The sequence below is a fragment of the Rattus rattus genome, chromosome 16, assembly GCF_011064425.1.
Source record: "Rattus rattus isolate New Zealand chromosome 16, Rrattus_CSIRO_v1, whole genome shotgun sequence".
Classification (NCBI taxonomy): Eukaryota; Metazoa; Chordata; class Mammalia; order Rodentia; family Muridae; genus Rattus; species Rattus rattus.
This window is the reverse complement of record NC_046169.1, coordinates 23,763,529-23,788,566: the sequence shown is the minus strand read 5'-3', so window position 1 is coordinate 23,788,566 and position 25,038 is coordinate 23,763,529. Positions and strand designations below refer to the sequence as shown.

Below are 25,038 nucleotides of genomic sequence, written 5' to 3'. Positions count from 1 at the left end.
ATAATTGTATGAAAAAAACTCTAGTTTTTTAAATTCCGAAGTTTGGCTTTGCCCCAGCACAGTGGCCCAGTTGGTAAAGGCACTTCCGTCAGGCATAATGACTGGAATTTAAGTGGTCCCCAGAATTCAGGTAATAGAAGGAAGAAGAAACAGGATCCCCAGAGTATCTTCTGATCTCCATAGGTGCATGGCAACATGTGCACGCCCAAACTTAAGTACACACGTGTGCATTTACACACTAGCCAGACAGCTAAGTAAATGTTAATGTAAACATTTAAGAAGACGCTTGGCCTTGTCTTCAGTATTGGAAGGTCATGTTGTTAACACCTAGGAATTCCGCAGCTTTCGTAGCAGTGCCAGTACAAACCTCCAATTGTTGGCACGTGGGGATTAGTGTTCGGTGGGATGGCTCTTTGTCTGTCACTGGGCCGTCAGTCAGTGCCTTTCCAATAATCTCTAGGACCCCATTATCACCTGTAGGGAGTTCTCCTTTCCTTTTGGTTTGTATCTTTTACCCACCCGCCTAGTAGTGGGAATTGGACCTAGGTTCTCCTGAGTGCTAGGCAAGGGCTCTGTTAGCACCAGCTGTGTCCTCTGTCCTGGAGTCACAGGGTCATGCTTAGAGCCTCAAGCTGGCCTTGAACTCACTGTGTAGCTCACCTCAAACTTGGAATCTCCCTCGCCTCATTTCCTGCTGGGGTAAGAGGTGAACATCCTTACACCGGCCTGCTCTTCCTTTTCACTGTTAGAGCTGTGTCTGGGTTTGTATGTCAAAGTTTCTGAGGGAGGAGCTCAAAGCATGTAAAAATCCTTCATTTCTGAGTGAGGGCACTGTTGGCTGTTAGTTTACAGTGACTTACAAAAGTTTGCCAGGGGAGCTTTCCCTTCAGCCTGGTTGCCTGCTGGGCCCCTAGTGAGTTCACTCAGCTGATACCCGTGCAGGTTCACCTTGAGTCTAGACCAGCGGTCGACTTTGTTTTCTGTGACTTTATTTTACTTCCCCACTGTGTGCAGCCTTTGCCCTTGTTAGTTTATTTATATTAGCAGCACAAAAGAAAGCTCTTAGCCCAGGGAGCTAGATTGAGAACAAAGCACAGTCTTCTAAGGGATTTGAAGAATGTGTGTGTGTGTGTGTGTGTGTGTGTGTGTGTGTGTGTGTGTGTGTGTGTGTGTGTGTGTGTGTGTGTTGGGTCTGTATGTGCATTTGTGTGTGAGTGGCTGTGGAGACCTTAGGTCGACACTAGGTATCTTCTTTGATTATTCTCCACCTTATTATTTGAGACAGGGTCTTTCAGTGAACCCGGGGCTCACCAGTTTGGATAGGCTGACTGCCAGGGAGCTCCAGGGTCTGCCACCCCAGTGCAGACACATGACAGCTTCCCTGCCTTTGTAGTGGGTTCTGGGAATGAAATTTAGGTCCCCATGATTATGCTGCAAATAATTAACACTTGTACCTCTTCATGTTGTCCTTATTCTTCATAAGCATTCAGATAAAGGTTTATTCTTATCATATATCAAAGAGGAAATCTGATGTAATATTTGGTCTGCTCTTCTAACAATACATAGCAGGTGATTTGTTGATACTCACTGACTTTTGATTGATTGACTGGGGTCAGATCTCACTGTATTCCCACGCTGGCTTTAGTCTTCTGGGCTTAAGTGAGTCTGTTGTCTTGCATCCTTTTGGGCTTTTTTATTGTTATTATTATTACTATTATTTATGTGTATGAGTGTGCATGTGAATGCCATCTTCACAGAGGCCAGAAGAAGACATTGGGCCCACTGGAGCTGGAGTTATTGATGGCTGTGAACCATTCAACATGGGTGCTCCTGGAAGAGTACTCTTAGCCAGTAACCCATCTTTTGAGCCCCTCCTGGGCTGATTTAGGTAGACAGATGCTGCAGTAATAAAAGGATGGTACAGGGCTTGAGATTCTAGTCTACGTTCAAATCCCAGCACTTTCTTTTACTGCATGTGGCTTTGAACAGGTAAGTGACAAGTTTTCTAAGATCCATATGTAAGATAGTAATCCCACCCAGCTCATGAGACTGTAAGCTAATGAGCAGTTTAACACACAGAGCCTGTGCTCCTCGAATGATAGCTCAAACACTGCTGTCCTGGTCAGGCTCGCTGGACTGCAGAGCTCTTTAAACCTTTGAGCTGGGCGATGGAGAGCTTGAGAACCCTGTTTGACTGGATGGACTTGAGCTGCAAATGTTGTCATTTGAGAAACACAAGATACATGTAAGCTGGTGTGCAGGCTCTGGCCGTTTGGCCCCTGGCAGACACTATAGGTGTAATGTGGGTAGGTCGTTCTCTTCTGTCTCCTTCTTGGGTGGTTTGTGTGCGGTCTGCCAAGCACTGATAGAACCAACCCTGTGTTCTCGCACCGAGCTCTACTCCAGTCCCCTTTGCTTACATTTTAAAAGGGCATTTGAGGTAGACCATATTTTTTAGACAAGATCTCACTTTGTAGCCCAAGTTGTCCTTGAACTCCCAATAGTCCTACTTTGGCCTTGAGATTGTAGGTGTGAACCAGTCAGTCTGCTCGGCTAAGGACTTTCCCCTTTGTTTGTTAACATACGCAGGTGAAACCATGAGGAAGGCGACTGGGTTTTCTCTGCCTTTGGCTTGGAAGCTTTCAGGCCCCACAGAGTCTAAGGACTTGGCATTCTTTGAAGGATCTGCTGCCAGAAGGGACTATCGGAAGGCTCAGGAGTCAAACACGTTGACTTGGGTTCAGTTCTGCCCCTACCTAACCTTAGGCAGCTGAAGATCATTGAGGCTTCTAAACATCCCCACGGCTCGGCCGCTTCCTTTGCCAGTTTCGTCACATGGAATGTATGTTCTGCTTCTGTCGTTGAGCAGCTACACATTTCAGTGTGGTCATATTGATCCTTGGTGTTGCTGAAACATTGTGATTTTTTTTTTAAAAAGTATTTTATTACACAGAGAGAGGATGAATGAATGTTTATGTGTCGGGAGGCCATGCTCGGCATGTGAGGGTCAGAGGACAGTGTTGCCTGTAGTTTTTCCACTTGCCTTCTTGGCACAATTGTTGGGTGCTCCTATCTCCTGCCTGGAGATAGTTCTTAACAATACTCTTAGCTCCATACCTCCCACCTGCCCTACACTTCAGTGACTGGTCCCACCTACCCCTGCCAAACATGCCTGTAGCAGTGGCCACAGCCCCAGCTCCTCCCGAGACCTCACGTCACTGCTGGATTCTTCTCCCTCCCAAGCAGGGCAAAACTCCTCCTCTCCTTCCTTTCCTCCAGGGACCCGGAAGTCCTGCCTGTACCCTCTGCCCAGCAATTGGCCTGTGGCTTTTTTTACTGACAGATCAAGAACCAATTGGGGAACAGGACCTTAGCATCAGCGCTGCCTCTACAGGACAGTGTATGAGAGTCATTTACCTCCTCTCATGTGAGGGCTCTGGGAATCGAACTCAAGTTGGTCTTGGCAGCAAGCTCCTGTACTTGCTGAGCCATCCTGCCTGCCCAAGCTTTGTGTTCTTCCTCTTTTCTCTGACTTGCTTTGACAGTCACTCAGAGAATTGTTGAATTTGTTTCTTGTCCCTTACATTTCCATGTTTGCTTTTTGCATTTTGAAGCTGCGCTGTTAGATACACACGTGTTTAAGATTGCTGTGCCTTGGAGAGTTAAGTTCCACTGTGGAATGCCCTTCTTTGTGGGCGGGCGGAGTAAGCTCTTTTAGATCATTGGACTATATCTTTATCCTGCCCTTGGTGTCCCAATTCACATGTTGTGACATGGGGTCTTACTTTGTAGCCCAGGCTGGCCTAGAACCCACATTCCTCTTGCCTCGGCCTCCTGCGCATTGGGATTGCCCAGCTGGACACGAGGGCTTTGTCTTTGTTATTATTACTGAATCGCCCCCTTTAAAGTTCTGACCCTTGGGCTTCCGGCCTGCACATCGTGAGAAGCTATTGTGTTCTTGTCAAGATCAAATTTGAGAGTTTGTTTTAGTTAGGGTTTCTGTTGTTTCTGAAGAGACACCATGACAACTTTTTGTGGTTTTGTTGATTATTACCTAAATTACGAAGTTAACATTTGAATGGCATCTTCTTGTGCTTTAATCTGTGTGTTTGTCATGCATGAAGTGCCCATCTTCCTGGTAAGATTGTGGGTCTCGGGGCTGGAGAGATGGCTCAGCATTCTCATGGCAGCTCCCTGCTGCCTGTAGTCTTGTCCTCTTGATTGGTCCTGCAGGTGCACATGCAGACAAAGCACCCATGTACATAAATACATAAGTAATTCCATAATCTGTCTAGTGTGAGGAGTGGGATATGTTCCCATGTGTAGATATCAGAGTTTTTTCCTAAATAGTATGGGGCCCATGTCTTTACTCCCAGAGTTTAGGAGGTAGAAACAGGCAAAGCTCTGTGAGTTCGAGACCATCCTGCATTGTATATAGGGAGGCCCTATCTCAAAAACAGACACCTGAAGTTAAAGTGTGAAGTTGGTGGATTTTAATACCTGTTGGTTGCTTTTTCCTGTGGGGTGTGGTGGTGCACACTTGCTGAGGAAGCTGAGATGGGAGGGTCCTGTCTGAAAAGGAAAAACAAAATATCTTTGTCTCTCTATCCACCCTACCCCGTGTGTGTGTGTGTGTGTGTGTGTGTGTGTGTGTGTGTGTGTGTGTTGATACACTCACTATATATAGCTCAAGTTGGTATCGGATACACTGTGTAATCCAGGCTGTCCTAGAACTTGATCCTCCTGCCTCAGCCTCTTGAGTGCTAGAATTACAGGCCTGTGCCAGTGCAATGCACCCAGCTTGGATGCACTTTTACTGCAAGCGGTGTGGCCTGCAAACTGAATGGTGGGGAAGTAAACTGGCCTTTTGTGTTCTTGGCAGGGGGAGTGTGGAAGTTTCCTAATGCTGTGTGTCACCTGATGCCTGGGTGCTTCCCTTGGTGGTTATTTCCATCGGTGACTTTTTGACTCAGGTGATTAGCAAGAAACTTGTTCAAGAAAGGGCGCTGTTTCACTCTCAGTATTCCTGACTAAAAATGCTAGCGAGCAGCTTCTGTCGAATATCTCATTTGCTTTCTGTTAGCTTGGGTGTGTGTCTGTGGAGATAACATTACAACCTTGTGGAGTTTTCCCCTCTACCTTTATGAGGGTTTTACAGATGAGACTCATGTCTCTGGGCCTGTGTGGTAGGCTTTTTCCCCTGTCAAGCCACTGTGGTTAGTGGGTTTTTATTTTTACATTATTTTTTTTAATTTGAGGGGGTGGCACTAGTACTTTTCCACAGCGCCCAGTCATCTCTGAGGGACTGTGACTTCAGGGGTTCCCGCCCCTTCACGTGCTGCCTTATAATGAATTATCCTGGCCTCCTACATCGTTAACCACCTAACACAGCTGTTAGGTTGGCAGCACGAGTGTGGGAGTTTTTGTTAGGACTTGATTTGTTTTTTCTATTGGTCGATTTATTTTCTGGATCTTAGGTTGTAGCTCTGTCTGGTCTGGAGCTCACTGTGAGAGCTCCTCCTGCCTCTGCCTCTAAGAACAGTTATACCGAAGTTCACAGACCTCCATTCTGCGTTCCCACCCTGTGGGTCTCAGGGACTGAGTCCAGGTTATGGGCTCTTTCACCTGCTGAGCTGCTGTAGATCAGGTTTCTGAGACAGGATCTCATGTAGCCCAGGCTGCCCTCAACTCTCCAGGCAACTGAGAATGACCTTTAACTGACCAGGCTTTCCCTGCTTCTGCTTCCCACATGCTAGGCTTGTAGTTGTGCACACCGTGCCTTGTGTGCTTGTTGCTGGGGCTGGAACCCAGGGTTCCTACATGCCAGCAAGCACTCTGCCAACCGAGCCACAGGTCCAGTTCTGCTGAGTATGTTTTATCTGCTTACACTTCCTAGTTTCCTTACTCTAAGGAAGCTCATCCAAATGTCTAAATAGAAAGTGATATCAGTTTAATTTTGATTAAACATAATTTCGGTAATCTTGTTAGCTTCATAGAGTAATTCCATACATCAGTCTTCTGAGTAACAAAACTTACTGTGTTTAATTTTCCCAGCAGAAATTCAGGAAGCCAAAGCTCCCAGTCCCTCCATAAACCGGCAGACCAGCATTGAGACGGACCGAGTGACTAAGGAGTTCATAGACTTTCTCAAGACCTTCCACAAGACAGGCCAAGAAGTCTATAAACAGACGAAGATGTTTTTGGAAGCAATGCCTTATAAAAGGGTAGGCTGACACTAACCCCTTGGAAATACGAGCTGTGGTAGGGAGGGTCAGGGAGAACTGTAATCTTGTTATTTTAAACCTGAGAAGAACAAGGTGCTAGTTACCTAAGGCGGCCTTAGCTCAGCTAACACCCGACTCCAGGCTAGGACTTTCCACTGTGCCCTGGTCACCTCGGAGTCTGCAGCTAGAGGGAGAGGGCACTCGCCCACTCACTCCCCTGTGCTAGTGTAGCCTGCATGGACCTCTAACTCGTCTGTTAGGTCAGGAGCAGGAACAAGACTTTGTTCCCTATTACTTGTTTTCCTTTTTGTATTTGGATCTTTTTTCTGTCCTTTATTCCCGAGCTAAGGCAGGATCTCACTGTCATAGCTTTGGCTGGCCTGGAACTCACTATATATACTAGGCTAACCTTGAACTCACAGAGATCCACCTGCGAGCTAAAGATGTGGCCACCATGCCTGGCCTTCATTTAGAGTTTTAGTAATCTTCTCTGTGTTTGTTTAGAGAAAGAAAGAAAGAGTGTGGAAGTGGAAGGACCTTGGCAACTGCAGTTTCAGTCCGTTTGTTTTGTAGATGGAGGATGGTACAAGCCAAGCAAGACCAGGGACCTGTCTGCTTAGCTGCTAGGGTTTCCAAAGTGAACCAGGGCTGTGGCTTCCACATGCCTCTCACCGTGTAGCCCAGGCTAGTCTTTAGCTCCCTGGTTCCTGCCTTGGCTGTCACACACCACCATGCCTGGTAGAGGGTTTGTTTTGTGGGGTTTTGAGGTGGGGTCTCGACCTGTAGTCCAGGTCTACTTCAGACCTCCATATGGCCAAGACTGGCCTTCAACTTGTGAGCCCTTCCGCAGCCTCTGGGATGCTGCTGTCATTTAGAGGTGGCCTCTGCCACCGTGCTCCTTCACACCTGTGCCTCAGCCCAGACTTTCTTATCTGTAATTTCAGTTCCCATAATCCATAAAACTCCCTGTGTGAAAGAATTCACTTGTGGAAACGAAGTCTTCTCACATTCTGCAGTACTAAATGCAGCTAGCTCCAAGTGTTATAAGATTCAGTGCTCGAGTACTCATCGGGGGGTTGTGACTCCATGCTGTCAGCAAGACTCTCCTCTGCTTTAAGTGTTGTGTGAAGAAACAGTGACACGGGGAGTTCAAGCAAGCTACTGCTGAGAGGTAGAGGGGTGCGTGTGTGTGTGTGTGTGTGTGTGTGTATGTGAGAGAGAGAGAGAGAGAGAGTGTTATGAGGTATATATGTGCAGTGACACTGAGGTGTGTGGAATCACACTGATGTGTGTGTGTGATGTCACTGAGGTATTGTGGGGAGTGATAGGTTTCTTGAATGTGTGAAAAGTCAAGTTGGAAGGTTGTTTTTGCACTGTCAAGAGGACACCTAATAAAGTTGTATTTATACTATAGTATGTACAAAAATCTGTACTACTGTGTTTTATTGTATTTACAGAAACACTGATTGACTTGAATTTGTTTTTCTTCTTCTGAGAAGCATAAACTACCCTTATTCTGTAAGCGTTTAATTGACGTTTTAGTGAGTCTGTGAACGTGAGCGAGCCTGGCATGGTGACACACACCATGAGTAGCAGCAGTCTGGAGGCAGAGACAGGAGGATCTCTGGGGTTTAAGGCTAGTGTGGTCTACAGAGCGAGTTCCAGGCTGGCCGGGGCTGCACGCTGTCTCAAATCAATCAGTAAATGGCTGTTATGGAGGAGCACTTTGTATGCTGTGTTCAGGGCATCACTGACCGATAGTGGAGACCCTGGTGAGCTTTGGGTTCCTCCTGTCAGGAGCTACCGTGCAGCTAATTTTCTCTTTTACATTAGCACCAACTGTTCTGTGGGAAGGGACCCAGTCTTGTGCATGTGTCCTGGGTATCTTTGGTGGCTAGCATGATGGGCAACATCTAGGTACAGTTCAGGTGGGCTTCTAAGATTACATTCATTTATTTAGTTTGTTTGTTTATGTATTGTGTGTTTACGTATATGCTTGTAAACAGGCAAGCGTGTTTAGAGGTCAGAGTATGACTTGCAGGAGTCTGCTCTCTCTTTCTACCCTGGGTCCCAGGGATCAAACTTGAGTTGCCAGGCCTAGCAGCAAGTTCCTTTATCCAGCGAGCTACCTCACTAGGTATTTGACAGACTCCCTCTGGACTCCAAGGTATAAAGCTTGTGATTTATGCCTGAACTCACATACTCTAGCCGTATGACACCACTCAGATACATGTATTAAGTACTACTCAGGGAACAACAATTCCTTGATTTGAAATGCACTTAGATTAAGGTGCACTGTGAATTCTTCAAATGCGCTCACTCACACTTTCTCACTGCTCAGCAGGAAAAGTAAAGGCTGTCTGTAGAAATGGCCTCACTCATCACTGATCCTCGCTGGTCTTTGTTCCCATTGCATTGCACAGATTTTTCTCTCCCACGTCGCTGAGGTCTAGAACAGTAACACACCCTGCTTCTCTCTGATGAGGAGCATTCCTGTCGTTTCCAGTCCCAGTTTATGACAGAGTTGAACAACCTGTTCTGTATGTGGGCCAAGATTAGATGATTGTTTTCAAAACTGTGTAAAAATGTCTTTCCCAGCTATTTGATCCTTGCTAAGAAACACTTATCTGCTTTTAAAAAGATCCCTAAACATTATCACTTCTGGCTAAAATTTCAGCACCTGTGGGTTTGAGAGCCGCTACAATATTGCATTGTACAGTGCCTTAGCCATCCAACAAACTGTTTTTGCTCATGTTTTCTGTAGCTTGTTTTTTTTTACCTCCAGTTTTAAAAGCAGACTTAGTTTAGTAAAGATATTTTGAAATATCAAGGATTAGGGGAGTGGGGCACTCCAGAGAAAAGTGAGGCACGCCCTAAGAGGCATTGAGTGCGTGTGGGCTCTCATGAGAGAGCCACTCTGTTTTTCTTTTTTAAGATTTTTTTTTAATGCGGGTATTTGCTGAAGGCCAGAAGAGAGCATCGAATCCCCGACACAGGAGTTAGAAGGTGGGTATGAGCTGCCGCGGTGTTGCTGGGAACAGAACTCCACCCCCCTGCAAGTGCAGCAAGCATTCTTAACCTCAGAGCCATCTCTCCAGCAATCACCTCTTTCCCTTTTAGTTATTACCTACTGGGGTCTCTTTCATTTGAGGCAGGGCCTCAGTGTGCCGTTCACACTGGCCTTGAATTTGTCATCCCCTGAATACCGATGTTATAACTGTGTCCCACCACGTCTGGCTCTGTGATTAACTACTGGATTTATTATGCATTAATGAGCCTTGTCATAGTCTTTTTTTTTTTTTTTTTTTTTTTTTCGGAGCTTAGGACCGAACCCAGGGCCTTGTGCTTGCTAGGCAAGCCCTCTACCCCTGGACTAAATCCCCAACCCCTGTCATAGTCTTTAGAATGGTATGCTTCCACTGTAACGAGAAGAGCAGATATGTGATTAGCGTACCATCCTTTAATGAACCAGTGGTGTAATCTTTCAGGATTGGGAGATAAAGGACAGGATCAGCAAGCTTGGAGCCAGCCTGAGCTACACAGTGAGTTCCAAGTCAGCCTGAGCTATAGAGTGAAACTCTGTCTCAAAAAAAACCACCAACAAAAAGATTCTAAAAGTAAGAAAACAGAGGAGGTAGTGGAGGAATACAGCTTGCCTAGCGTGCAGCAGGTCCCAGGTCCATCCCAGAACTTCGGAAAGATAGTGGGGAAAGTGTAAGGAACTGAGGATCCCAACCCTAGGATGCACAGACAGGTGGATCTCCTGAGGTCCTGGCTAGCCTAGTCTATAGTGAGCTCTGGGATAGGCAGGGATACACAGAGGAACTGCCAGAAAACCAAAGCAAGAAACAAATTCCCCAAACCAACTTACTTCTGAGGGGGGGGGGGAATATCTTATTATAAAAGATTATCTAGACATTGCTCAACTATTTTTTTTTTTTTTTTTGGTTCTTTTTTTCGGAGCTGGGGACCGAACCCAGGGCCTTGCGCTTCCTAGGCAAGTGCTCTACCACTGAGCTAAATCCCCAACCCCGACATTGCTCAACTATTAAAAGTAAGCTGGTTCTACTGATCGAAAAGTTCCACAATACCCACATTGGCGAGTATCCAACTGCTGGTAACTCTAGCTCCAGAGGATCCGGTATCCTCTGCTGGCCTCTGCTAGCCTCTGCTAGCTCTGCGCTCCTGTACATACCCCTGTACACACACATTTGTACACATCATTAAAAATAAAATACATCGGTCCTCAGCTCCGAAAAAATAAAATAAAATACAGCCGGGTGTGGTAGCACACCCCTTAGTCCCAGCACTTGGGAGGCAGAGACAGACTCCTGAGTTCGAGGCCAGCCTAGAGTGAGTTCCAGGACAGCCAGGAGCACGCATAGAAACCCTGTGTCAGACAAAAGCAGAAACAAGGAAAAAATAATCTTACTGTAAGACGTAAGCTTACAGTAAGTTGGTGGAACAATGGCTGGGCCCAAGGGTATATGTGGTCACCTGTGTGTGCACTGTCAGCAGCTTTCCTTTGTCCTCTGAACATAGCCTCGTTTCTCAAGAGTAATTTTAATATTTGCAGAGTATTTTTTATTATGTTATGTGTATAGATATTCTGCCTGCATGTCTGTGTACCTAATGTTTGCACGGCCCACTGGAGTCAGAAGAGGGCATTGGATTCTCTGAGCCTGGTGTTAGAGACAGCCGTGAGCTGCTGTGTGGGTGCTGGGAATTGACCCTGGGTCCTCTGGAAGAGCATCCAGTGCTCTTACCTGCTGAGTCATCACCCTAGCCCTTCAAGAGTAATTTTTTTTTCTCGGAGCTGAGGACTGAACCCAGGGCCTTGCGCTTGCTAGGCAAGTGCTCTACCACTGAGCTAAATCCCCAACCCTAAGAGTAATTTTAAAGTATGGTGAAAGCCGGGCATTGTGGTGCATACCTTTAATCTGTACACTCAGGAGACAGAGGATTACATCTCTGAGTTGGGGGCCAGCCAGTGCTACGTAGTGACACCTTATCTCAGAAAGAGAGAGAGAGAGAGAGAGAGAGAGAGAGAGAGAGAGAGAGAGAGAGAGAGAGAGAGAGAGAACGCACACAGAGAAGATGCAGAGGCAATCATTCGTCTCACAACCCTGTTATCTAATTTAATGAGGTTCATGGCTGGCTGAAGAATTGTTTTCTTCAAGTCTGTTTATATGGAAACTTGTTCAAAACATGCCATTAGTTGGGTGTACTGATGCAAGCCTGTATTTCAAGCCCTTGGGAGGCTGTGGGGGAAGGATTACTTGCTCCCACAAATTTAAGACTGATTTGGACAAAATAATGAGAGCCTGTCTCAAAGCTAACAATCATATGCTGGGTATGGTGGTGTGACTTTCATCTCAGCACCGACGAGGCAGCCAGTGCTCTTAGCCACTGAGCCGTCTAGGGCTGGAGAGCTGGAGAGGACCCAGGTTGAGTTCTCAGCACCTTGCCTTGGTGGACATGACACCTTCTTGCTCTGAGGGCACTGAGCATGCATGTGGTACACAGACATATGTGTAGCAAAGACACAGCAGTTTTCCTGTAAGCAGCTACTATGTGATCTCCTTCTCATAAGGGAGTGGGCAAGTATAATATGGGATCTTTTGGTCATTTCATTGCTTTTTGTTTTGTTTCCTAAAGAGTATTTCTATTGAGATTTGCTACTGCCTTGCATGGTGGCTTCCACCTTTAATCTCAGCACTTGGAAGACAGAGGACAGTGTTTTCTTAAGTTCTAGCCCAGCCTGGTGTACACAGGGAGGGAGTTCTAGGACAGACTGGGCTACATAGAGAGACCCTGTCTTAAAAAGGAAACAAAACAACAACAAAACAATTCAAGGGGCTGGAGAGGTGGCTCAGAGGTTAAGAGCACCAGATGCTTTTCCAGAAGTCCTGAGTTCAATTCCCAGCACCTACTTGGCAGCTCACAACTGTCTGTAATTCCAGTTCCAGGGTTTCTGACACCCTCACCCACACATGCAGGCAAAACACCAATGGATATAAAATTAAATAAACAAATGAACAAAATAGAAACAGTTGCTAGTGTGTTAACACTTATGGAGAAGGTGTTTTCTGTGTTTCGGTGACGAGATTATAGTGTAAAATGTGTCTTCATCTTCACTCCCACTTTTCCAGAATAAATAGAAAGGTGAGGCCCTCCCAGAGCTTACACTTTCACTCGTACATATTTATTTTTGAGACAAGGTCCCATGTAGCCTGTGCTGGCCTTGAACTCCTTATTCTCCTGCCTTTCCCTCCAAGTGCTTAATCACACATGTACAGCACTGGTTTACACGCAGCTGGAGCACTCTATCCACTGAGCTACACTGCCGGCACCCTCTTTACTGTTCTAAACCAAATAGTAGTTTGACCTCTCTGGTGACTGTTAGAAACCAAAAGGAAGAGACTCATCAAAACAAGCTTTAATTCTTGAGGAAGTTGGGAGGAAGTAGCACAGACTTAGTTCTAAAGTTAGAAGCAATGCGTTCTCACTTATACACAGAAGCTGAAAAGTCAACATTGCAGGGGCAGAATGCAGAACAGTGCCTCCCAGTGCTGGGTGGCAAGGCAGAGGTAAGGGCCAGCCAAGTGCAAGGGTGCGCTAGGTTAAACCTCCAGTATTGTGTGTGTGTGTGTGTGTGTGTGTGTCTGTGTGTCTGTGTGTCTGTGTGTGTGTCTGTGTATGTCTGTGTGTGTGTGTGTGTGTGTGTCTGTGTGTCTGTGTGTGTGTATGCATGCAGATGCCCATAGAGATCAGCAGAGGGTGTGGGAACTCAGAAGCTCTAGCTCCAGGCTGTTGTGAGTCAACAGACGTGGATGCTAGAACTTACTCCTGGTCCTCTTAACCCGAGTCATCTCTCCAGCCTTTCTGATGTTCTTAAGCACAGTGGGAAAACTATGGTTGTTGACACTTAATAGTGTATTTCAAAGTAATGGATGGGAAGGAATTAGAATATTCCTGCTACAGCACACTGACAAGTCTAGGAGCAAATGCCTTGGTCCCTTCACTGCACCTGTATGGAAGTCTCACTGTACCCACGAATATGGAGATACTAGAGGGCATTGACATTTTTTTTAAAGATTTATTTATCATATATAAGTACACTGTAGCTGTCTTCAGACACACCAGAAGAAGGCATCAGATCCCATTACATAGTTGTGAGCCACCATGTGGTTGCTGGGAATTGAACTCAGGACCTCCGGAAGAGCAGCCAGTGCTCTTAACCACTGAGCCATCTCTCCAGCCCATGGGCGTTGACATTTTTAAAGTGAAAAAATAAATGAATATTTTAAAAAATCAACTCAAAAGGGATCCAAAACTTACATGTTACAACTATTAAATTCTAAAAAGACATCCAGCCTACACAGGAAGACCCCGTCATGAAAAAATTAGCAATAGTAGTAGTCACAGTAAAGAACAGTAATAGCGAGGGTGATGATGGAAATGAAATGAATCGGGTGTGCGCAGATCGTGTACATGCAGTGATGTGTGAAGATCACTAATTGTAGGTTCTCCTTTCTTGCAGAATCTGTGTGATTGGTAAGGTCCTAGAGTCACCTCAGGGCAAGGAGTGTGTTTTAGAGACTTGTTCAAATTTGATGTCTTAAACTTTCCAGCCGCTCACCTACCCATTGTCTATTGATTCCAGGATTTAAGCATCGAGGAGCAGTCAGAATGTACTCAGGACTTTTACCAGAATGTGGCGGAAAGGTTGCAGACCCGTGGGAAAGGTAATACGTTGTCAACCAGCTGCTGGGCGGTTGTCGCTCAAGTTAGCTGCCCTCGCCTCCTCTGATTGGCTTGGCTGGTGCCGAGTATTGGGCTGACATTGGCATTTGCCTCATACCTCGCAGTGCCCTTGAATACCTCCCTGTGTATGACCAGGGCAATTGGGCAGTGCTTTGAATAATACAATTCCTGTATTATGAGTAAAGTGGGGAAGAGCAGAGATGCTCGGGCATTTTTCTGTGTGAATCCCCTCCTTGGGATTGCCATTTGGTGAGTCTTGTCACGATGACATAGACCCAAGGGAGTTGGAGCAGAAAACAATTGAGACTCACTGATTAAAGCTTGGGTTTGCCTTGTAGAGATTCTCTGGCCGTCTGTTGACACTGTACTTGAGGATGCATTTCGAATGTGCTTGATGTCCACATGCATGCCTCAGAGAGACATGGTGGCTTTGTGGGAAACGGCAGAGGAAAGGAGACTTGCCAGCACTCTTACCAGTGCGGCAATGGAGAGGGAGCCACACAAGTCTTCCTGCTTGGCAGGGCCTATCCCTGTTAGCTGCCAGGGACCAGTTAGCTGGTTGGAGGGAATTCTGGGAGAGGTAGTTTCTTAGGAAGCTGTACCCTCTTTGGTTGTTGTCATTCTTGTGAGACAGAGTCTGACATAGCTCGGGCTTCTAACTGACGACAGGCGAGGACGGCCTCTGTTCCTGATCCTCCTGCCTCTACCACCCACACGCTGAGAAGACAAGCGCGCACCACCAGGCCTGCTTTATACAGTGCTGGGGGTGGACCCCAGGGCTTCACACATGCTAGGCCAAACCTCTGTCGCCTGGGGCACAGCCCAATAGTTAAGAATTTTTTTTTCTTTTTTCTTTTTTTTGGAGCTGGGGACCGAACCCAGGGCCTTGCGCTTGTTAGGCAAGCGCTCTACCGCTGAGCTAAATCCCCAACCCCAAGAATTTTTAAAGAGGATTTTTAATGTTTCTTCACTGGATGTGTTTATAGCAATTTTTTTCTTTTTTCTTTCTTTTTAAAGATTTATTTATTTATTTCATGTATATGACTACACTGTCGCTGTCTTCAGACACACCAAAAGACAGCATCAGATCCCATTACAGATGGTTGTGAGCCACCATGTGGTTGCTGGGAATTGAACTCAGGACCTCTGGAAGAGCAGTCAGTGCTCTTAACTGCTGAGCCATCTCTCCAGCCCCAGTAATTTTTTTTCTGTATGGAAAATCCTACAAAAATATAGTCTTGACTTGAAATCCTTCTCTTTTTTTTTTTTTTTTTTTTTGGAGCTGGGGACTGAACCCACGGCCTTGTGCTTGCTAGGCAAGCGCTCTACCTCTGAAATCCTTCTCTTGAGCTGCTCTACCCCTTTGTGTGTTCCAGTGCCTCCAGAGAAAGTGGAGAAGATAATGGATCAGATCGAAAAGCACATCATGACCCGTCTCTATAAATTTGTCTTCTGCCCAGAGACTACTGATGACGAGAAAAAAGATCTCGCCATTCAAAAGAGGATCAGGTGACCACAGAGTCTGCTTTATCTACTATCTGGAGTGAATGAGAGCATGTGGTAACAGTGCTGTGAGCTTCTGGCCTTGGGCACCAGCAGCATGAGCTGCTCAGCCAGGCTTATGATAACCCACTTTGCTGTCTGGCTGGAGATCCCTAAAAGTTTCAGGAAGGATGAGGACTTGTTTCTTTGTGCCGTCTTGTCAGGCAGGAAACTGACTGATGTACATCTTTACTCCTCTGCTGGCATGGCTTTGCCAGTCTGAACTGACTGACTATTCTCGGGGACCTCATGGGGTGAACCCAGACCCCGCAGAGCAGCGGCACTGGAACACTTAGGAGCAAGCTGCCTGTGTTAGTTATTTTTCACCGTTGTGGAAAATACTTGACAGAAACAATTGAAGTGGAGGAATTGTTTTGGCTTTGTGGTTTAGAAGGAGCAGCCATTGTGGTGGGGAAGGTAGGGCTTTGCAGGAACATAGAGCTGGGCCTCCCTGTGATTCCACAGATCAGGAAACCTCCTCTCTTCCTACCTTAACAACGGACTTCATGTGTACGTGAATGTGCCTGGGTATATGTTACCTGTGCCACGTGCATATGGGAACCCATGGAGATCAGAAGAAGCATTGGGCCCCTGAGTCTACAGTTACAGATGGTTGTGAGCTTCCCGTGTGGGCACTGGGAACCAAACCCAGGTCCTGTGTAAGAATAGACAGTGCTCTTAAACTCTGAGCCATCTCTGCAGCCCCCTTCCCTTGGTTGTGGGGTTTTTTTTTTTTTGTTTGTTTGTTTGTTTGTTTTTGTTTTTTGTTTTTTTTGAGACAAAGTCATGTAGCTGAGGCTAGCCTTCTCCCTCCCATCTGCTGGGATTGCAGGTCTGCCCACCAAGCTTTCCTCCCCTTTACTCAGCTTGAGTCCCTAGCCCTTGGATGGTGCCACTGAAATTTAGGGAGGCCCTCACCTCCTTAGTTAGCCTTCTCTAAAAGCCTTCACCCATGGGTCCAGGGTCCCCTAGGCCATTCTAGGTTGAGCCAAGTTGCAATGAAGATAAACTATCCTAGCACCCAAGGCTGTGTTCCAAGGCTGAGTCACAGGAAGCCTCTGAAGGACCCTGTGTCCTTGGCTGAGGAACCCCAAGCGAGGTCTCAGATAAAAGGGCTGGAAATTAGATAAGTACATGGAAGTGCGACACCAGAAATGAGTTGACACAGGGCAGATACAAAATAGAGTCCAAGGCCAGGGGCTAGAAGGAGATGGATGTAAGCCTGGGGGTTCGGTTCAGAGCATTAGCCTTGCCGATGGAGAACTCGGCAGCAGAGACCAGCATACAGTCAGGGTGAGCCAGGAGGTGACGACTTAGGATGTGGGGACACAGGTCCTCCTCTTTCTCTAGTGTCTTGGATATGGCAGGCGGGTTACAGTGCAGGGTGAGTTGTGGACCGTGAGGACAGCAGGCACACCTTCTCAGCCTCCACAGCAGATCTCCTTTGAGCCAGGACACTTTGCCCTCTGTCCGCTGCTGTCCTAGGCACAGAAGCATGTGACATTCGGGGTTTTACTGTCTTGTGTCAGCTAATCTTAGAGAGGCAGGAGTCCTGTGCTTGAACTTGGGATTGCCTAGTGAGTCAGTGCTACCCCCTGCTTTCCTTTGGTTGGAGGAACAAGACTAGAGTCTACCTTCCTCGTTCTCGGACTTCTTCCTGACCACCCTGTCTCTGCAGGGCTCTGCACTGGGTGACACCTCAGATGCTCTGTGTCCCGGTCAATGAGGAAATCCCGGAAGTGTCCGACATGGTGGTGAAAGCGATCACAGGTCAGTGCGGCTGAGAACTTTCCATCTGAATGTTCCCATAGCTTACATGATGCTGCAGTGTAACCCATAGAAAAACCCCTACCCTAAACACCTACCCTCCCCTCCTCCCTCTATCCCTCTTCCTTCTTCCTTTTGCTCATTCATTTAAGACAGGATCTCATTATGTAACCCTGGCTAGCCTAGAACTTGCTATGGAAGACCAGGCTGGCTCCAGACTCACGATCTGCCTGCCTTGGCCTCTGCTACCTGAGTCCTGGTTGCTACTCACTGCAGGAAGGAAGTTCCTTTCCCTCTTCTTGTTTTGTGATGGAGCTCTCTCCTTTCCACTTGAACTGCTTTTGATATTTAAAAAAAAATATTGATTGGTGGATTTTTTTATGTGCATTGGTGTTTTGCCTGCATTGTGTCTGTGTGACTGGAGTTACAGACAGCTGTGAGCTGCCATGCAGGTGCTGGGAACCGAACCTTGATCCTTTGGGAGAGCAGCCAGTGCTCTTAACTGCTGAGCCATCTCTCCAGTCCCATTCTTTTTTTTTTTTGGTTCTTTTTTTGAGTTCTTTTGATATTTAAAGTAATACCACTGAGGTAAATCCCAACCCCAGTCCCATTCTTTTGATATTTAAAGTAATAAGGGGGTTGGGGATTTAGCCCGGGGGGAGAGCCCTGCCAAGGAAGCCGGGGCCCGGGGTTCGGTACCCCACCCCAAAAAAAAAAAAAAAAAAAAAAAAAAAAAAAAAAAAAAAAGTAACAAGTACCCTCTGCCCCCGGACTTTCTTTTTGGGGCTGCATACTACATTTTTTTTTAAAGATTTATTTTATTTACATGAGTACACAGTTGCTATCTTCAGACACACCAGAAGAGGGCATCGGATCCCACTACAGATGGTTGTGAGCCACCATGCGGTTGCTGGGATTTGAACTCGGGACCTCTGGAAGAGCAGCCAGTGCTCTTATCCGCTGAGCCATCTCTCCAGCCCTGCATACTACATCTTGGGTGTGAGGACAGAGAACAACTTGTGGGACTCCGTTCTCTCCTCCCACAGTGTGTTCATGGGGATCAGACTCAGGCCGGCAGGCATCTCAGCAAGCACTTTACATCCCAAGCCATCTTGCTGGCCCAAAGTGTCATCCTTTGATTATTGAGATAAACCGAGGTCACACACAGCTAGAACTGGCAATGACGGCTGCTATTCTTCTCCACTCAAGTCCCTTTTCTGCCTCTGTGTCTGAGAAAGGGCTTGTCTGTAGCCATATTCCCTCCCAAGAGGCGGTGTGCACAGTGAATACTTTTCTCAACTGAGTATAGAGCTGTGTTAGGACAGGCTGGCGATGGGGCTCAGCTGACAGAGCCCTGTGTCCCATCCAGTACTGGATTAACTGGGTATGGTGTGCACACCCACCATCTCAGCACTTGGGAGGTCAAGCTCATCCTTACTACGTAAGGAATTTGGGGCTAGCCTGGGCTATAAATAAGCTCCAGTTGAAAAAATGAGAACACAAAAAGCAAGTGAACAATAAGAATTAGTGAGGTTGGGGTTGGGGATTTAGCTCAGTGGTAGAGCTTGCTGCCTGGAAGCAAGGCCCTGGGTTCGGTCCCCAGTCCGAAAAAAAAAAAAAAAAAAAAAAAAAAAAAGAAGCAGTGAGGCAGTTTTAAAGCCATGTTCTCCTTTCCATGGGGCTCAGGGGTGCCTCCCATGGCTTCTTGGGCAAACTTGTCTGCCTTTTGCTCGCTACATAATCTTAAGTCCAGCAGCCCCTCTGACCCATGTTGAGACAGATGGGGCTTCAGAGATCTAAGTTCCTCCTATCTTAGGTTAACTGCTGGAGTGCTGGGTAATGGAGACACCTCTGGATCCTAAAGAATTAAGAATATTTAGCCCATCGCTGCCACCCCTACTCTAACTGGGTAAATTTGGCCTCATTGTATATCTCTGGTTAAGTATCCTGTGCTGCCATGCCAGGTGTGCACCACCGGTTGCTTCCTGTGTGGTAACTGCCTCCTCTTCCTCACAGACATCATTGAGATGGACTCAAAGCGTGTGCCTCGGGACAAGCTGGCCTGCATCACCAGGTGTAGCAAGCACATCTTCAATGCCATCAAGATCACCAAGAATGAGCCGGCCTCTGCCGATGACTTCCTGCCCACCCTTATCTACATCGTCCTGAAGGGCAACCCTCCTCGTCTGCAGTCCAACATCCAGTACATCACTCGCTTCTGCAACCCCAGCCGGCTCATGACAGGCGAGGATGGCTACTACTTCACCAACCTGGTGAGATGTGGCTCCTGGGGGCAGGGGATTTACCTGAGGGAGGTAAGAGGCTGGTCTTGGACCCCTGGCAGCTTAGAGCTCGTGAGGATGCAGGTCTCTCAGAGTGGAGGAGACTGTGACCAGTCTGTGCACACGCTCTACCTCCCTGCACTTCTCTACGAGTGCCCTATCTCTCAGAGCTGCTCATCTCTTTGCCTCCTGTTGCTTGCCTGGCATTAGCATCTCTACAGCCCCTCATGATCTGCTGTGAGGAGGAATCCACCCATGGTGTTGCTGAATTACTCCAGTGGAGATTCAGCATTGCCACAGACATGAACAGGGTTTGGAAAGTTCACTAGGTGTAGCATATGTTTCACATATGATAAATGACAGCTCAGGGAGAGTTCAGGCACAGACCTGGGAGTGCTCCTACGTGGGAAACAGCTAGGAGAGCTGAGGAGCTGGGAGAGCAGAGAACACAGTCTGCTGAGGAACAGGGAAGGAGAGCTATGATGCTGTGGAAGATTCTGAAAAAAAGGGAAAATCAAGTGTCCAGAAAACTGTACATGCCTGTGCACAGCAGTGACTGAGAGGATGGGGTGGGCAGATCAAAAGTGCTGGGTTACATAGTGAGTCCCTGTCTTAAAAAGAGACCAGCCAGTCCTGGTGCCCAAGCCTGCACTCTCAGGACTCTAGACGCAGAGCTACAAGGGTCCAGAAGATTAGGAGTTCAAGATCATTCTTGGCTATGTAGTGAGTTTAGGGCTAGCCTGGGCTGCCAGTAATCTGTGAGGCAGGGCAGAGGATGTGTAGCTTGTGGCAGAGCACCTGCCTAGCATGCACGAGGTCCTGTGTTTAATCCCCCGGCACTAGGAATGGGGAACTCCTGACTTCTTGCGGCCTTTCTGCCTGACCACCATGCTCTTCTCTTTCCTCTGCAGTGCTGTGCTGTGGCTTTCATTGAGAAACTAGACGCTCAGTCTTTGAATTTAAGTCAGGAGGATTTTGACCGGTACATGTCTGGCCAGACGTCCCCCAGGAAGCAAGAGTCTGAGAGTTGGTCCCCGGAGGCCTGCTTAGGTGTGAAGCAAATGTATAAGAACTTGGACCTCCTGTCTCAGCTGAATGAACGGCAGGAAAGAATCATGACTGAAGCCAAGAAACTGGAAAAAGACTTAATAGACTGGACAGATGGGATCGCCAAGGAAGTCCAAGACATTGTTGAGAAGTACCCACTTGAGATTAAGCCCCCGAACCAACCCTTAGCAGCCATTGACTCTGAGAACGTGGAGAACGACAAGCTCCCTCCCCCTCTGCAGCCGCAGGTGTATGCAGGGTGATGTCTCGCTCACGGCCAGGTTGATTGGGGCTGATTTCAGGGAGCTGCTGCGTTCCACTGTTCGGGTCTGGAGTATGAATTAACTGCTTACAATGTCAAAGTATTTTTAAGGTACAGATTTAGGGATTGTTTATGTTCTTTTTTTTTTCCTAGCAGGGGAAGCTTAGTAAATAATAATGTCCTATTTATTTGAGTTGGTGAAGTAGGTTTGTGTGAATTCTGTGTCAATCTTTTATGTCCTTTCTGATTCTCCCACGGGCTTCCTCTGTGGTAGACACTGTTGTTGGTTTTGGGCAAACACTGTCTTTTAAAGGATAAAACAGATGCTATAAAGTCTATGTTGAAATGAATTCTATGTTCCCACACTCTCCCAGTGTGAAATAATTTTGTAATTGTAAAGATAGAAGATAATGTTAATAAGTAAATATGTAAAATTGTAAATATGTAAAAAAAAAATAGGGCTGGGAGGGGTGGTATCGGTGTGCATGGCATTTCATGAGCTGATTTTTTTTTTTTAGGTGAAAATGAAATATATTGAATGTTTGCCTTTAGCACCATTTTATTTGGTTTGTTTGTCCCACTAAAAATAATCTAAAAATACATGAGCTTTAACAGGACACTAGCACTAACTGCCCTAACTCTGAGGTCCTGGTACATGTTAGGAAGTTGTGACACCAACTTTTAGGCCACATAAAGAATTGTTCTGGGACCCTGGGGAGGTGGCTCAGGCAGTAAAGTGCTTTCCACACTGGTGCGAGGACCTGAGCTTCCTGTCCAGCCCCCCATGTGAAAAGCCAGACATGGTGATGCACAGTTGGAACAGTGCTGCTGGGAGGCACAGACGGGCAGGTTCCTGGGGGAGTGTCCTCGTGACCCTGATTAAGCAAAGGAACCAAGATGGACAGCTCCTGAGAAATGGTAGCCAAGGTTGACCTCTGGCTTCCACATGCCTACATCTGTGCCTGTGTGTACCTCTACACACATGTGTACCACATACACATGAACACACGGAGTTGCTAATTAGTACGGTTGACTTTGAACTGTGCTCGTAGCTTCCTTTCCCTCATTCATCCAATAAACTTCCCCCACAATGTTATGGGGGCTATTGCCTTTTTGATTTGATTGGTTCTGTTTTGTTCCTGGGTCTTTTGAGACAGGCTGTTGCTATGTAACCCAGGCTGTCCTCAAACTTGTGATACTCCTACCTCAGCCTCCCGACGTCGGGATTGGTGGGTTTGTACCACCACATTCAGCTCATGCAGACAAAGCATCACTGAGTTCCGTGATACAACGATGTGGTCATAGATGCAAGTTGGAGTGAATGAATGAGGCTAATCGGAGTTGACAGGATACTTCTCAAAGCGTGAAGCAAGTGGGTGCCTTGCGCCCTTCATAGTTTGCTTTAACCTTATCAACAGGTAACAGACAGCAGGTCACATAGACATCTCAGAACTTCCAACCTCCGAATTGACCGTTGTGGCCTAAGGTTTTGTTGTTATGGCAACACTGCCTTGTACATTGTGGGGTATTGAGTAGGGTTTCTGCTTTCTGTACCGGTAGATGCCGGCAGCCCGCCCCCCATGTGTTATCATGTGATAAGTACTTATCAGGAGTTCAGATCATCCTCATACACATAGTGAGTTTGAAGAAAGCCTGGACTATAGAACTCCTTGTCTCAAAAAGAGAAAGACAAAAGAAACCTGTCTCTATCTGGTGTCTCCTGGGGGACAGAATTAGCCTGTACTAAAAATCACCGATCTCTTGTCAGCCAGTGGGTTATGCACCTGGTATAGTTAATAAGCTAGAACCAAAGATTATATAGTGTATTATTACTTGATGTCTCCCTCTGTGAGGCCCTGCCTCGCGGGACTCTTCTCTAATCCCTGTGGAATTTTTATAACCAGGTTATACCCCAGATGGATGACTCTTCTGCATGGTTATCAGCACCTTTGTGAAATTAGGAGTTCCTCAGGACACCATTCTTCAACAGTGTCATGGCATTCAAGGAGCTGAGAAAGGCTTTCTTCCTTTCTCAACATATTTTCTTAAATGTTTACTACACATATGCAGCATAAGAATTTTTGGAATAAAAGTAGGACAAAAATACAACTTTTAAAAAGTATTTTGTTTTTCATTATGTATGTGTCTCTGTGTGTGCATGTGTGTGAGTGCAGGTACTTATGGAGGCCACTAGAGGGCGTCAGATCCCCCCACCCCCACCCCCGACCTAGAGTTACAGGGATCTGTAGTGAGCTACGTGATAGAGCTGCTGAGAAGCAAGGTCAGGTCCTCTGTAAGACCTGTATCTGTCGAGCCATCTCTCCAGCGTGACATTTAAAACTTTAATGCTTTATTTATGCTGATATTAACTAGACAGAATTCGGCACGTCAACGGTCACTAAAGACATAGAGCAGTTGAATCAGCTGTTCCCCAAGTTCACCCAGGAGGCAGTGAATGAGAGTCAGGTGCCAAGGAAGGGGCTGAGGAGATAAGATGGCCCAGTAGGTAAAATAGCAAGCTTTGTAAGTGTGAGGCCCTGGGTTTAATCCCCAGAACCTGTGTTAAAATCCTGGCGCGGTGATTATGTCCTTGTAATCACAGCTCTGAGGAAGTAGTGGCAGGAGGGTCTCGGGGCTCACTGGCCCGCCAGCCTAGTCTGCTTGGAGAGTTCCAGGCCAGTGGAAGATACAGTTTATCTTGAAAAACAAAAACAAAAACAAAAAAAGGTGAGAGGTGAGTAGCATTTGCCCAGGAGAACTAATTCAAAGTTGATCTCTGGCTTCCACACCCATGTGTATAACCAGTCTTTCTGAATAACATGGGCCCCGGCGATTACAGCAGCTAGCATACTTTTTCTGTTTTTCTACGTTCTAGGTGCTAATCCAGGTCCACATAGTCTAAATCTTCCTGGGAATGTTCAGTTCTTTTAGTTGAATGACGCTAAGTAGAACAATCACACCAAAGCTGGCAGGGTAGAGGCAGAGGAACCAGAGTTCAAGGTCTGATCCCAGCACTGGATAAATAGAGAAAAACAATTCAGAGTCGGCTTCTATGATGTGAGGAGTTGGAGGCCAGCCCAGGCTACATAACACCTAAATAAAAAAAAAAAAGAAAATAACAAAAAAACAAACAAACAAACAAACAAAAACCAAAACAAACAAACAAAAAAACCCAAAAAAAAAAAAAAAAAAAAAAAAAAAACAGGAAAACGATCAGTACCCATCAGCCTCTCAAAAGCTGACCTGTTTGTTTCTTACTCGCTGAGTTTCTGGGGATATATCCCTGGTTTCCTGCTTGAGATAATGGTCTCATGCCTGAGGTAGAGGCTTAATGCAGCATCAGGACAGTGGCCAGAGATTTCTGTTTTCTGAACAAGAAAGTGTGGTGTTGCTGGACATGGTGGTACAAGCCATTAATCCCAGGACTCGGGAGGTAGGGGCAGATGGATCTCTGAGTTTGAGGCCAGCCTGGTCTACAGAGTGAATTCCAGGACAGCCAGGACTATACAGGACAGAAGTCTTTTTTTCTTTCTTTTTCCTTCCTTCCTTCCTTCCTTCCTTCTTTCTTTCCTTTTTTCTTTCTTTTTTTTTTTTTTTTTCTTTCTTTTTTTTTTTTTTTTTTTTTTTTTTTTTTTTTTTTTTTTTTTTTATTTTTTTTTTTTTTTTTTTTTTTTTTTTTTTTTTTTTTTTTTTTTTTTTCTTTTTTTTTTTTTTTTTAAATCTCTTTTTAAATTTTTTAAAATTTCTTTAAAAAGAAAGTGTGGTATTTATTTATGTACTGGGAATGTGACGAATCAAGTGTTGGGAAAGACGTCTGTATCAATAAAGTTTCATGATCTCTCTTTTTCCCAAGTAGGTTGATGTTTGGTTCCTTACTACAAGAAGAATATATGTAATTACTAATATTTTGGTTGCTGTGATAATGGTTGGGAGCTTTAGAAGACAGCTTTTGAAGACTGGTATTAGTTTTAAGCTGTATCAGAAGATCTAACTTAACAGCTCTCAGGAGGAAAGGTTTGGCCTGACTTCCTGGTTCAGGTCGTCTCCGTCTGTCGTGGCAACTGGAACTTACGAGTGGAACTCCTTACATGGTGGCAGGCCAGGAAGCAGCTGCTGGCATGCTAACCACTGACCTGTAATGTCCAAA

General features: G+C 46.2%; 1 protein-coding gene across 4 annotated transcripts in view; it reads left to right on the top strand.

Annotated features, from left to right (window-relative positions):
* Positions 1-22,008, top strand: part of Rabgef1 (RAB guanine nucleotide exchange factor 1) — a 43,851-nt gene extending 21,843 nt beyond the window's left edge. For 2 of the 4 annotated variants that reach the window (XM_032886689.1, XM_032886690.1), the window contains exons 4-9: positions 6,055-6,224; positions 13,891-13,972; positions 15,368-15,500; positions 17,212-17,303; positions 19,317-19,573; positions 20,494-20,892. In XM_032886689.1, coding sequence (XP_032742580.1) covers positions 6,055-6,224; positions 13,891-13,972; positions 15,368-15,500; positions 17,212-17,303; positions 19,317-19,573; positions 20,494-20,892 — 1,133 coding nt within the window. Of the gene's footprint in view, positions 1-6,054; positions 6,225-13,890; positions 13,973-15,367; positions 15,501-17,211; positions 17,304-19,316; positions 19,574-20,493 lie in introns of all 4 variants that reach the window. The other 2 variants (XM_032886687.1, XM_032886688.1) reach the window with 2 other exon arrangements.
* The last annotated feature ends 3,030 nt before the right edge of the window (positions 22,009-25,038 follow it).